This window comes from Amyelois transitella, chromosome 3, assembly GCF_032362555.1.
Source record: "Amyelois transitella isolate CPQ chromosome 3, ilAmyTran1.1, whole genome shotgun sequence".
Lineage (NCBI taxonomy): Eukaryota > Metazoa > Arthropoda > Insecta > Lepidoptera > Pyralidae > Amyelois > Amyelois transitella.
In genome coordinates, this window is record NC_083506.1 from 12,650,205 (window position 1) to 12,664,258 (window position 14,054).

General features: G+C 36.9%; 2 protein-coding genes and 1 long non-coding RNA gene across 3 annotated transcripts in view; 2 read left to right on the forward strand and 1 right to left on the reverse strand.

The window, feature by feature from the left end:
* The window catches only part of LOC106132975 (metabotropic glycine receptor), a 113,981-nt gene that overhangs the window by 41,139 nt on the left and 58,788 nt on the right, over positions 1–14,054 (forward strand). Inside the window, exon 2 of the mRNA XM_060949019.1 lies at positions 7,281–7,317. Coding sequence (XP_060805002.1) covers positions 7,281–7,317 — 37 coding nt within the window. The remainder of the gene's footprint in view (positions 1–7,280; positions 7,318–14,054) is intronic.
* On the forward strand, positions 2,302–4,714 carry LOC132903286 (uncharacterized). The gene is made up of 2 exons (XR_009657366.1): positions 2,302–2,441; positions 3,895–4,714. It is a non-coding gene; the product is annotated as an uncharacterized LOC132903286 (long non-coding RNA).
* On the reverse strand, positions 2,447–5,169 carry LOC132903284 (uncharacterized). The gene is made up of 2 exons (XM_060951161.1): positions 4,716–5,169; positions 2,447–3,777 (listed from the first exon to the last, which is right to left on the reverse strand). Exons 1-2 carry the CDS (start codon positions 5,006–5,008, stop codon positions 2,880–2,882), a joined length of 1,191 nt encoding a protein of 396 aa, XP_060807144.1. The 5' UTR covers positions 5,009–5,169; the 3' UTR covers positions 2,447–2,879.

Below are 14,054 nucleotides of genomic sequence, written 5' to 3' on the forward strand. Positions count from 1 at the left end.
TCAATGCCACTAAGTGTAATGTTAAGGCTTATCTATACTAATATTATAAAGCTGAAGAGTTTGTTTGTTTGTTTGACCGCGCTAATCTCAGGAACTACTGGTTCGAATTGAAAAATTCTTTTTGTGTTTAGTAGATCCTTTATCGAGGAAGGCTTTAGACTTTTTATCATCATTCTGCAACTATTAGGAGCGAAGAAATAATGGAAAATGTGAAAAAAAAAACGGGAAATATTATTCCTCTTTTACACGTCTATATCCCTTGCGGGGTAGACAGAGCCAACAGTCTTGAAAAGACTGAATGGCCACGTTCAGCTATTTGGCTTAATGATAGAATTGACATTCAAATAGTGACAGGTTGCTAGCCCATCGCCTAAAAGAAGAATAGGGCTTCAATGATGCCCAAAATAACTATTCCACGCGGACGAAGTCGCGGGCACAGCTAGTTCCTAATAAAGACATAACGCTTATAAACCACGTGATGTCTTGCCGCCGTGGTCTCCCCTCTCTACCGCCCCCCACCACCCACGACCCTCGAACCTTTTGGTCTACTCACCAAGTTAAGTAGCTCCCTATCCTCAGGCGGCTTCTTTCTGGATGTCTATAGCTAAACCCACGCTCTCTTAAATATTGTAAAACTAGTCCTAATAAAGATTGTGAATCCTACTAATATTATAAATGCGAAAGTTTGTGAGTATGTCAGGATGCCAGTATGGATGTTTGTTACTCTTTCACGCAAAAACTATTGACCCGATTATGATGAAATTTGGTACGTAGGTAGCTGAAGACCCAGAATAACATATAGGCTACTTTTTATCCCGGAGTTCCCGCGAGACTAACAAGCATCCATACTGACATCCTGACATACTCACAAACTTTCGCATTTATAATATTAGTAGGATATTTCCACATTTTTGTGAGTGTGTGTTTTATTCTTATCATAGGGACTAGCAATTTTGTTGATCGCACATCGATCGTTCTTTATTTATTAAATAACTAGCTGACCCGCGCAACTTCGTTTGCGTGTATCCCGCTACTTCGACAAATACAGTCAACGCACCAACACATATTGGATACTAATTTTCAATTCACAATAACTTCTCTTTCCCTTAACCGCGTTTAAAATATTAAAATGTTTTTTGGTTTCTGTGACTCTTCTTTGATCGCCCCCCCTGTCAGTTTTTGGAAAAAATATTTAAGTAATGTACAGATTTTTTTTTGTCTTATAGGGACGCTGCCCCCGCCGCCGCGGCCGGCCCGTACCGTGCCGCAATACTAATATCGTGATATCTCCTAAACTATATGTCTAAATAACACACTGTAAACTGCAAAATAATGTATTATTGATATATGTATTATTGGTTATATCACCAGTTAAACATCACCCAACGAATTAAATGTTTTTTTAATACAGAAAAGTAGTTTTTGTGACTTAAATAAAAAAGCTGGATATATGTCATCGCGGACTTTTTTGTAGAACTAATAAAGACCAATGTTTTTGCTATACATTGTTCTTACTTGTATCCAACGGTATAAGCGGCGCACGCACAAATGCAATCTTCAATTAGATTTTTTTTCTGACTTCTTGGACATAAATCGCTATAACTCAGCTAATATAGTTTCAATGTATTTCAATTATATATAAAAACCTGTCGGAGAAAATACTCTTTCTATTAGTAAAAACCGCATCAAAATCCGTTGCGTAGTTTTAAAGTTTTATGCATACGAAGGGACTACAGACAAAATGGGCGACTTTGTTTTATACTATGTAGTGATGATGTAGCAGTAATATAAGTAAAAATATTGTTCTGTCGGTAATTTTAACTTGAATTCAAAATATACATAAGTATAATGAAACCCAGTCCCTTCATTTATACTGTAGTGAAACCTTGAGACAACATCTGTCTCTCTGTTTAATTGTGTACGTGGCTAGGGTCGTATAGCTGCTTTATCTCAGAATGCTCAACACATGAAATACCGTTAGGGTGAAGCCAGACGGGCGTAATTTTATGAGTTGTGAGTCGCGTATTTTCGGTCGCGTAATTTCTGCTGCATTCGGTTTCATACAAAAGTGCAGTTTGCGCCACACGACGACGCAAAATGAGTTGTCTGTCGACTCACGCGCATAAACTCGACCGAATTTCTGTCGGGGTGAGGGAGGGGAGAGCGGTCAGCGGGGCAGCGGGTGAGGGAGGGGAGAGCGGTCAGCGGGGCAGCGCAGCGACAGTTCGTTACGGGATGCGTAGGTAGGAGTTTCTCGCTGTTCTGAAAAATGTTCGACACGGAAAAATTGATTTTTGAAGTGGAACAACGGCCATGTTTATGGAATTTGTCAGAAAAGTCATACAGTGACAAGTTTTTGAAACAGAAAGCATGGCAAGAGGTCGCTGAGAATTGTTTTGAAGAATGGAACAACTTGAGCAACGAAGACAAAGAAAAGAAAAGTGAGTATTTTTACCATATTTTTATTAACATTAAAATGTTATTGATATACAGGCTGCTTTAAAAATCACTGAAATGGTGAGACACGTACAAAATATTTTTATTAACATTAAAATATTATTAATATACAGGGTGTTATAAAAATCATTGAAATGGTGAGACACGTACACAATAGTTTCATACACAGAACTCGATGGCATGGTCAATTTACCTCCCCATACAAAATGTCCCAGTGCTAATCGCATTTTGTATGGAGAGTCAAATTTTTTTTCGTGATTTGGTAAATTCTGACTATGCCATCGAGTTCTTTGTATGAAACTATTGTTTACGTGTCTCACCTTTTCAGTGATTTTTGTAACACCTGTATTATATCTATACCGGCTGTATCTATATGCTGTATCCTATATTAAAATTACCAATAAGTAATTTATTGTAAAAGATCAGAATACAGAATTGATTCGATTTTGCCAGGGTAACGCTCCTACTTCACAAACAAAGTAATTTTTAAAAAAATCTCTGGTGACTATAGCAGAACTCGACGACCTTCTTCCATTTGAAATTTGTTGAATACATTGTAAAGGACATTTCAAAAACTCATCGTCAAACTTAGCCCCAACTCTCCTTCGCACGAAATTGTGCAAAACGAATGTAGCTTTAACTATATCAATGGCAAAGTCAGGGTTGACTTGCATTGAAGAGTGAAGTACCCTCCATTTATTTGTTAATATGCCAAAAGCACATTCTACACATCGTCGCGCTCTACTAAGACGATAATTAAAAATACGTTTGTTTCTATCTAGGTTTCTGTTAGGATATGGGCGCATCATATTTCTGTGTAAACCAAACGCCTCATCTCCAACAAAAACAAAAGGTTGGGGTTCGTTTGTGTAATTGGGCAAATTTTTGTCTTCCGGTAAATTTAAATCATTTCTGAAAAACTTTTGACCTAATGTAGACTTTCTGAATATAGAGTTATCGGATTCTTTTCCATAATCACCAACATTAATCGTTGTAAAACAACAGTTTGCATCTGCCACAGCCATTAACACGATGGAGAAGTATTTCTTATAATTATAATAATTCGAACCACTGTGTGAAGGTGATTTTATTCTGACGTGTTTACCATCTATTGCCCCAACGCAATTTGGAAAATTAGTTTTCTTATAAAAAAGCTCGGAGTTCGAATTCCAAATAGATTCATTCGGTTCTGGCATTTCATTAGGCTGAAGTACATTCCATATTTGTATACAGGTATGTTTGACGATATCATACGCAGTAGAACGCCCAATCAAGAAGTCTTCACTTATTGTATTTAAATCAATACCTTTGGCAAGATACCTGAAACAAAATGTAAAAATAATTAATTGAACACAATTGAAAACACTAAAGTTATATTTTATTACATAAATCAATAACATAATCATCCTATTAAAATTTTAATCTTTTGCTTTTCAGTACATTTTCTGCAAAAAAAATGGAAAACCGTAAGAGATTATTACACGCGTGAAAAAAAAAAGAAAATGAAGAAAGAAGTGGTAGCGCAGCAAAGAAGAAGAAACCATGCCCGTATTTTGATTTATTGCAGTTTTTAAAAGTTACCAAACAGTCAAGGAACTCATTTTCAAATGTAACTTCTCCTGAAAACACTGATAATGATAACGATGACAGTAATATAACTGGCAACAACGACGATGAAGATCCTGATGAACAATCCAGATCCACAGAAGCAGACTCACCACTGTATCAACCGTCTACCAGCCAGCCAGCGTCAATGCAAAAACCTGTATACGAAAACCAGCCATCGACGTCAAAGCAGACAGTGCCATCGCAACCCGAGACATCTGTATCCCGAACAAAAAATAAAAAACAAACACTGACACTGTTTCAAGAATCTCTTCTCAAAAAGTTTGATAATGATGATGATAAGGATCCTAATCGATTATTTTTATTGTCTTTTTTGCCGGAGATGTCCAAAATGACAGAAAAACAGAATTTCGAATTTCGCATGGAACTTATGAAAGCATTAAATAAAGTCAAGTACCAAATTCCAGAACAGCACACACAATCAAATTGGCCTCATTTTTCATCACCCTTTTCCGATTCCCACAGCAGTAATCAATACTACCCGACACCAGTAAATAGAGGATACACAACACAGGCAAATGAATATCACTCTAATGAAATAAATGAATATGATGAAACATAGAATACTGTGCAGCTTGTTCATTAATCTTTATATTTAAGTAAAATAATAATTAAAATACTTTAAAACTTACTTGAGTGTTATTATTAATCTTTCCTCTGGGCTGATGGCTAGTCTCATATTTGTGTCCGATTTAGTAATAAAAGGTTTTACGTGATGTAATAATTCTTGAAAAACATGTAATGGCATATGGTAGTAGTTTTTAAACATATCTGGATTTGCACATACACGTTCATATAATGTATGGAACTGTCCACATATCAGCCTCTCACTATTGAGTGGGTTTACCCAGCTTCTTTTTCTGGCATCATCTTCAGTATCTTCTGAATATGCTTCGTAAATACACAATATTTTCAATGGATCCATCGCACTTGATGACACAAACACCCCGTATCAACACTCGATAGCGACTGAATAAATTACGTCCATCTGGCAGCTCAACCGAAATTCGGTTGGGCGTAATTTACGCGGCCGAAATTCTGCGACTCACAACTTATAAAATTACGCCCGTCTGGCTTCACCCTTAGTCTTTAATAATAGTTGTCCTTGCGGGGATACCGTTGTCGGCTATGGACACCACGGCCTCTCATGCCCTAGGAGTGCCGGCCGTTTAGGGCGCCATGCCGCCCTAAATGATATAATCCTCCTAGAACCAAACGGTCTGGCTAGGGATGATGCCAAGAGACCGGATGGTATGACTTTGGTACCCTGGAGATTGGGGCGGCCTTTGGTGTGGGATGCTACTTGTGTCGACACACTTGCGCCGTCTCATCTTCAGGTTACTAAATCTAAGGCCGTTCTGCTTCAAATGAGGCAAAAAACCTCAAAAGGCGCAAATATGTAGTTATCGGGATCAAAGTTTACATCAGATGGCAAGTGTGATAGTGATATTGAAAGGAGAGTGAACGCGGGGAACATGGTGAATGGAGCTTTGCATGCCTTTATGAGCAGTCAGAAACTATCCAAAAAGGCTCGACTGGCTGTGCACAGGGGCGTGTTGGTCCCGACATTAATGTATGGGAGTGAAAGTTGGGTATGGCAAAAGAAGCACGAAAGCAGAATAAATGCAGTGGAAATGAGAGCGTTAAGGAGTATGTTGGGTGTGAAATTGAGTGACCGGATAAGGAACAGTGTGATAAGGGAATGTTGTGATGTGAAAGAAGATGTAGTTACAGGAATAGAAAAGGGTATGTTGAGATGGTTCGGTCATGTGGAGAAGATGAATGAAAACAGGTTGTCTAAGCAGATATACATGGAGAGTGTGGAGGGAAAGGTCGGGGTGGGAAGACCTAGACGAACATATCTTGATCAAATTAAGGACGTCCTGGTAAAGGGTCAGGTCAAAAGTACCCGAAACCGCCGAGCTTGCATGAAGAGAGTTATGAATGTAGATGAAGCAAAGGAAGTATGCAGGGATCGTGGCAAGTGGAAAGAGGTAGTCTCTGCCTACCCCTCCGGGAAAGAGGCGTGATTTTATGTATGTATGTATGTAGTTATCGGTAATATCTATACTTTTGAACCTTTTGGGGTAGAAACTCTGGGACCGGGGGGCCTATCTGCCCATCAGCTTTTCCGACAATTGTCGAAAAAGCTAATTGAGGTATATCTTGACCGGAGGGCTGGAAATTATCTGGCTCAGAGAATCAGCATTGCCATTCGAATTGGCAATGCTGCCAGCCTTCTGGGCACATTCCCGCATGTTGATGCTATGCAAGGACTGTACAATTTATAAATTAAATTTTAGTTTGTAGTCATCTTTTTTCTTTCTTTTTATAAGTAGCTTTAGTTTTAATTTGATTATTGCATTGAATTTGATAATTGTAACCTCTATTATTGTCCTAAGATGATTTTCTTCACTTAGGGTTATTCTATTTTTTTTTTAATAATACATACGAAAGTTAGTCTTGAGTGCCACTGCGTAGTAAAAACACGTGTTTATTCTAACCTATTTCAGACTTTTTCAAGTTTAATAATAAAAATGTAAAAAAAAAACGCGCTAATAGTACACTACCTCAGAGGTGGCAAGGAAACGGATGCATATTATGACGATTGCAACTTTTTGCATCGTTATATCACAGAAACGGTAGCTTTGTTGAAAAAAATTATTGATACCTTTTTTATAGATAACTTTATGATCTACAATTTATGTCTGAGGTAATTTTCCGATTTGAAAAACTTACCGTTTTAAAGAAAATTGCGATACACCCATTTTTTACCTTTGACCGTGAGTAAATTTTTTTCCTTAAACCGAAATCATGGGGAATTTTGAAATAATGCTTTTGATTGTGTTTTAAATAATTATACTCATTTTCAGCTTGATGGGAATTAATGTAGCTATGTAGTATTTTTTTCATAGTAATTAGTAGCGGCCCGCTTGTGCAGCAAACGGTTCAAGCCAAAGCCGACTTTAGGCGCTACAGGTTACGGCGCTAAATCCACTGCGGGTAACGCAACGTGTGTTTGCGGTTCTACAGAACAACGTCTATGGATAAACTGAAAAATTAAGATTTTTTTTTCTTCGTATTTTTTCGGGATAAAAAGTATCCTATTTTACGCCCAGGATAATAAGGTATAATTATACCAAGTTTCATCAAAATCGAACCGTTAGTTTTCACGTGATGCCTGAACATACAGACAGACAGACAAAAATTTTTTTAATCACATTTTTGTGTTTGGTATCGATCCAGTAACACCCCCTGCTATTTATTTTTTCAATATTTTCAATGTACAGAATTGACCTTTCTACAGATTTATTATATGTATAGATATAGATATAGAAGAACGATCGATGTGCGATCAACAAACGAGACAAATTACTCAGATTGAGCTGGCCTCGAGGTAAGTTCGAAATTTGTGTTACGAGATACTAACTCAACGATATTATATTGTATAATAAATATAATAAATGCTTACATAGATAAACATCCAAGATCTAGGTCAATCAGAGGAAGTTAGTTTCATATCATGCCCTGGCCGGAATTTGAAGCCGGGACCTCCGGTTTCACAGACAAGCACACTACCGCTGTGCCACAGAGGCCGCCATCTGGGCCATCAAAATATGCATACATATAAAAAAAATTGTTTTTCATTCCAATTTCATAGATAACATGTATTTGCTTATGTTTTTGTACACACAGGTCTCTTAATATTGACATAAAAAATTTACTTAACAAAACGAGATTTTTTTAATGACATAGCTACTAAAAGATATGTCGCTACATACATACAATGAATGAATACTTTTCGATAGCTGAAATTGAATTGATTTTGGAATTTGGAAAAAAACTAACTAAGCCTTTTGCAAATCTAAAAATAACCGAATTACTGACTTATATATTCAACTAAGTTCATTAAGGATTATTTCTAAAGTGATCTTCAATTAATATTCAAACCAAATTACAAGCAATCAAATTACAAATTATGTCGCAGATAAAATTAAAGACAAAATTTGAATTTGAATCGGTCGAACAAACTAGGGTAAGGAGACTGACGGGCCTTTATAAAGGCTGTGTCACACGAATCATTTTATTTTCTAGATTTTCGCTTGTATGGTGTCGTGTGGTTCCCGGAACCATACAAAAAAGAATAGGACTACTCCATCTCTTTCCCACGGATGTCGTTAAAGGCGACTAAGGGACAGGCTTATTAACTTGGGATTCCTCTTTTAGGCAATGGGCTAGCAACCTGTCACTATTTGAATCTCAATTCTATCACAAAGCCAAACAGCTGAGCGTGGCCTATCAGTCTTTTCAAGACTGGTGGCTCTGTCTACCCCGCTAGGGATATAGACGTGATCATATGTATGTATGTATGGATGGTAGTCTGATAGCAATGAAAAAACAACGTGTGTATGCCAGTTGCTTCTCTTCCAGTATAGAACACAAAAGTCGATCAAGGGAAAGTCTTATAATCTTGGTATTCTATAAGGCGATTTGGTAGCAGCCTGTCACTAATTGGATTTTCAGCCATCCAGCTAATGAGACCATTAAGTCTGTAAAGATTATTGGCTCTGTACTATCCATAAGGGATAAAGACGTGTATATGATACCGTTGTTATTTTGTTTCTTTTGTTTTTCAGTTTCGATGTTTTCTGTGTATATAAATAAATCAATTTATATGATTTTTCCGTAAAAAAATTGCCATGACAATTTTTTAGGTACAAATAGATATTTTTCTTTCTAAAAATTACTTATTTACTTTGTAAAGTTTATTCTCGAGAATTATATTTTTGTCTGTGAAAATGATGAAGAGATATTAGGAGGTACTTTACTATGAAGCCCGTTGTAATACTTATGCCATGCGTATTTCACATTTGTAGCGGGAGCGATAGTTCTGTCTCAACCGCCACAAAGGGAAGATCTTCCGCTAGGCTTCTTATTATGGTTGGGGAACTGCGTCCCGACTATATTGAGTCGGTAGTATTAATACTCCGATGCATGAAATCTTACATACATTATGGTCACGTCCATATCCCATGCGGGGTAGACAAAGCCAACAGTCTTGAAGACTAAATGGCCACATTCAGCTATTTGGCCTAATGATAGAAATGAAATTCAAATAGTGACAGTTTGCTAGCCCATCGCCTAAAAGAAGTATCCCAAGTTTATGAGCCTAGGAGTGGTCCTATTCTTTTTGTAGATGCCGGGACCCACACGGCATGAAATCTTTGATATTAAGATTTAACATGCCTACGCTCTGTCATTGGCTCGTGGCGTGTGACGTTTGAGATGACGCCACATACTTCGCTGCTATTGGCTGAGTGCATCGTATTCTTTACTGTCATTGATTGATGACGTTTGACGTTAGTAGTTTTTTATTTATTTAATCTTTATGCACGTAAAATGTACAACAGGTGGACTTAATGCCACAAGGCATTCTCTGCCAGTCGAACCTTAGTTAGTAGCCACAGATTGGTCACGTCACATACAGCCGTGTGGTTCCCGGCACCAATACAAAAAAGAATAGGACCACTCCATCTCTTTCCCATGGATGTCGTAAAAGGCGACTAAGGGATAGGCTTATAAACTTGGGATGGAACTCTTTTAGGCGATGGGCTAGCAACCTGTCACTATTTGAATCTCAATTCTATCATTAAGCCAAATAGCTGAACGTGGCCATTTAGTCTTCAAAACTGTTGGCTCTGTCTACCCCGCATGGGATATGGACGTGACCATATGTATGTATGTATGATTGGTCACGCTTTTTTAAATCGAGTTTGTCGCAGCGTCAGTGTGACCAGCACTTTACACTCGTTTGCCCTAAAACTAATTTCGTGGTTCGCTTGTAGTTGACTGACATCTGCTAAACTCTAATTTATTATTTGATCAGTCTTTCTCATAGATTTCGCATTTTAGTAGTTCCTACTTTTGTTTTTCTTGAGGAAAAAGAGGAAAAATGTATTTTAAAATTATTATCACCTCTATATCCTTTGCGGGGCAGACAAAGCTGTAGGCCACGTTCAGCTGTAAGCCTTAATAGTAGAATTGTGATTTAAATAGTGGTAACCTAGATATTGCTTGCTCAACGCCTACAAGAAGAATCCCAAGTTTATCCTATCCCTGAGTTTCCTTTAACGACATCCATGGGAATGAGATGGAGTGGTTCAGTAGCAATATAATTCTATAACAATAGACTCGTCTACCCCGCAAGGGATATACATGAGAATATATGTATGTTTGTAGATACATACATACATACATAAAATCAGCCTCTTTCCCGGAGGGGTAGGCAGAGACTACCTCTTTCCACTTGCCACGATCTCTGCATAATTCCTTCGCTTCATCCACATTCATAACTCTCTTCATACAAGCTCGGCGGTTTCGGGTACTTTTGACCTGTCCCTTAACCAGGACGACCTTAATATATATGTATTGTTATATTAATCTGTAAAACATAAGTGTTCCCTTACATCAGACAGACATTTAAGATTTTCATCTCGCAACAAATTGTGTTACTTCAATTTTTCTAAGATAAACATCACAATTTTCCTAGCAGACTGCTTTCATTACATTTTCCATCATTTCAGATAATTTTCAAGATAAGTGCGTCCTGTCTGAATCTATCTATCTATTTCAATTGTATGAATTTTATTTCCAATTACAAAGAATTTTTTAACATCGTTATCTATACTTATATTACAAAGCTGAAGAGTTTGTTTGTTTGTTTGAACGTGCTTATCTCAGGAACTACTGGTTCGAATTGAAAAATTATTTTTGTGTTGAATAGACCATTTATCGAGGAAGGCTTTAGGCTTTACTCGTATAACATCACGCTGCAACTATTAGAAGCCAATGATGCCTAAAATACTATTCCATGCGGACGAAGTCGCGGGCACAGCTAGTTTCATAATAAAATGCCAATGTTTATTTATCTGTTCGTCTGCTAGAACGATTTTTATGAATTTTATAGTAGAAACCTCCATTGTAATTACTCCTTACCTTAATTCAAGACCTGGATTCAAGTATATGCTGTATTTTTCTTCGCGTGAGCGAAAGTAACATTTGATTTGATCTTAATATTTTTGGTGTTTCGTCATGAAAGCTGAATGAAAAACAGACTTTATTTTAATGGAGCTGAAGCTGCCGATAAAAGCTTAAATAAGAAAATGAGTGAACGAGTGAATAAGTAAATAAATAAATACTCTTTGATTTAGTACTTCATAATTCAAGCCTCAAATTTATTTTATTAGCAAAAAATTATGTGCTGTTTAAAAGAAGATTGCATCTGTAGAGTTTTCAAAAATAAGCCTATATTTTACTTAAGGTAATTAAATTAAACCGGAAAAATTATTCATCCTTGATAGCTTCAATGATGCCCAAAATAACTTTTCCACGCGGACGAAGTCGCGGGTACAGCTAGTGAATAGTAAAATAAGATACAGTCGTCACGTAATAGCCACACAACAGAATTGCTTCCAATCGGCCACTGGATCTCTTCATTTGAGTAATCGCTGAGTAATAAAATGAGAAATTGCCTATATTTTGTTTTGTTTAGTTGGCAACAACACAGGCTTTGGCAGTAAAACGCTTCGCGTACAAGTAAATATGCCGTGTGGTTCCCGGCACCAATACAAAAAAGAATAGGACCACTCCATCTCTTTCCCATGGATGTCGTAGAAGGTGACTAAGTGATAGGCTTACATAATTGGGATTCTTTTTTAGGCGACGGGCTAGCAACCTGTCACTATTTGAATCTCAATTCTATTATTAAGCCAAATAGCTGAGCGTGGCCATTCAGTCCTTTCAAGACTGTTGGCTCTGTCAACCCCGTAAGGGATAAAGACGTGACCATATGTGTTAATAATTCCGTCCGCAAACGCGGACGAAATCGCGGGCACAGCTAGTATGTAGTATATACATAAAAATAAATTCAAAGTCGACTCCTCTACTTAACTTTTACTACTCTGCTACAGAAGCTAAGTGAATGACGATAGTAATATTACGTTATCCATTTAGTTTTAGTACAACTCTGAATATCTTTAGTGGTTTAACCGTCTGGGTGACTGAGGTCGTAAAATCTCTATTAAGCTGGATAAGCAGGATGGGGTCTAAAATAGTTGCTTAACTCTCATCTTTGGGAATGTTTGTCTCGCCTTTATATACAAGCTTTTCCCGACGACTTTTTCTGCTGTAAAGAGACTAGAACATTAATAAAATCCTAATATATATTCATATATATAGGCACGTCTATATACCTTGCGGGATAGTCAGAGCGAACAGTCTTGACAAGACGGAAAGGCCACGTTCAGCTTCAGGCTTAATTATCTTAAAAATGTATGTTTGTAATCGTATCACGCCTAAACTATTGCCCAAATTAGACAACCCCGCAAGGGATACATGATTATATGTATGTATGTATAATTTGCCTTCTAGATCAATAATTAGAAATCTGATCATTCAGATTTCTGTACGTCCATTCGAATCGAACTTAGGATAAACAGAATAATATAACCGGGATAACGCTATATAAATTAATATATATATAGCGTTATCCCGGTTCATGTTCCATTGGAAGTGACTAGAAGCTATTATAATCGTATACGATTATTACTAAAATTTCATGATTTAGTAGTGATTCCACTAAAATTATTGTAACTTAATGAAAATATGTGTTCGGTCAATTAACTGCATAATTTAATTTAGTTTTGATTTAATCGGATTTGGTACCTGTGTTGCACAATAAATATATTTGATCAATTTATTCGCTGAATTGCAAATTCGATAAAGTACTTATCACATTTTAGCTCACTTCATTATAAACTAAATTAATTAAATAAATATTAATAAATTAATGTTCATTTATACAGACATATAGCCATGGATATATCCTTTACGGCGTAGAGTCAAGAGTCTTGAAAATACTGAACGGCCACATTCAGCTTTATGGTTTTTGAGGTTCAAATAGTGACATGTTACTAGCCCATCGCTTACAATAAAAATTCCAAGTTTGATTTGCTTTTCGCTTAGACTTCTTTCACGACCGTAGGCAGATTCTATCCTAAAGTGCGAGGAACCACACGGCGCTAACGCAAAGGTGAAAAATATGTAAAACAAGTCTCAACACAGCTATCAATAACTATTCACAGATAGAATGAAACGCCTTAGAGCAATAACGTGCGCTATCAATTCTCGGCTCCTCTGTAATGAAACTGGCGATTTGTTTTGCTCATAAACAAAATCCTCGTTTATAGGAGGTGATTGCACAGATTTTACAAGCTCGTTCCTCCAAGGCTACGTCCACGGACATAGAACAGAATAGATGCGCTACAATTTGAGTTGAAGGTTACCCTGCAAAGATTGAGGATGTCTGATGAGAGTTGTACGACTATAAAACCTGACTAAACAGTCACGGGCAGGCACGGTTTGTAGCTGGAGAAAGCGAACAAAAGCGGGATAACTGCCAATAGGGTATTGAGATAAAAATGTTTAAAAATTATAAATCCAAAATTATTAAAATCAATGATGTTTTGTAAGAATACATTGATTTTAATACATTTGCCGAATTGAATTTCAAAATTATATATTTGAAGTCAATGGATGAGGCTAGAAAGTAAATTCATTTTTTTACTCTTTTGCCACGCAAAAGGAAAAGGGTAATGAAATTAGAATAAGAATTCTATTCTTCTTCTTCTTAAACTAGCAAACTGTCACAATTTGTAATCTCAATTACGTCGTTATGCTGTTCCGCTGAACGCGGCCTTTCAATTTCAATCTCTCCTCAAGATGTCATTATATGTATGTAGGTAGTTTGTTTCCATGCGATTCGATATTCGCGTGATCTATCCCAATCTATGTCTGTGGCCAAATCCCTTTTACGGAAAACAGTCTTTGCATGTATCCTAATCAGTATCCAAGAAGCAGGGAAGCAAGGATTTAATAAAGCTGAATTTTCCGTGTCCTGATACTCTTGTAAA

What these genes read in the sequence shown, in the direction of transcription:
- LOC132903284 (XM_060951161.1), bottom strand. Translation starts at nt 5,008, where the DNA reads ATGGATCCATTGAAAATATTGTGTATTTACGAAGCATATTCAGAAGAT. An exon ending in AGATTAATAATAACACTCAA is followed by an intron (nt 3,778 to 4,715) that starts GTAAGTTTTAAA and finishes ATTTTGTTTCAG; the next exon opens with GTATCTTGCCAAAGGTATTG.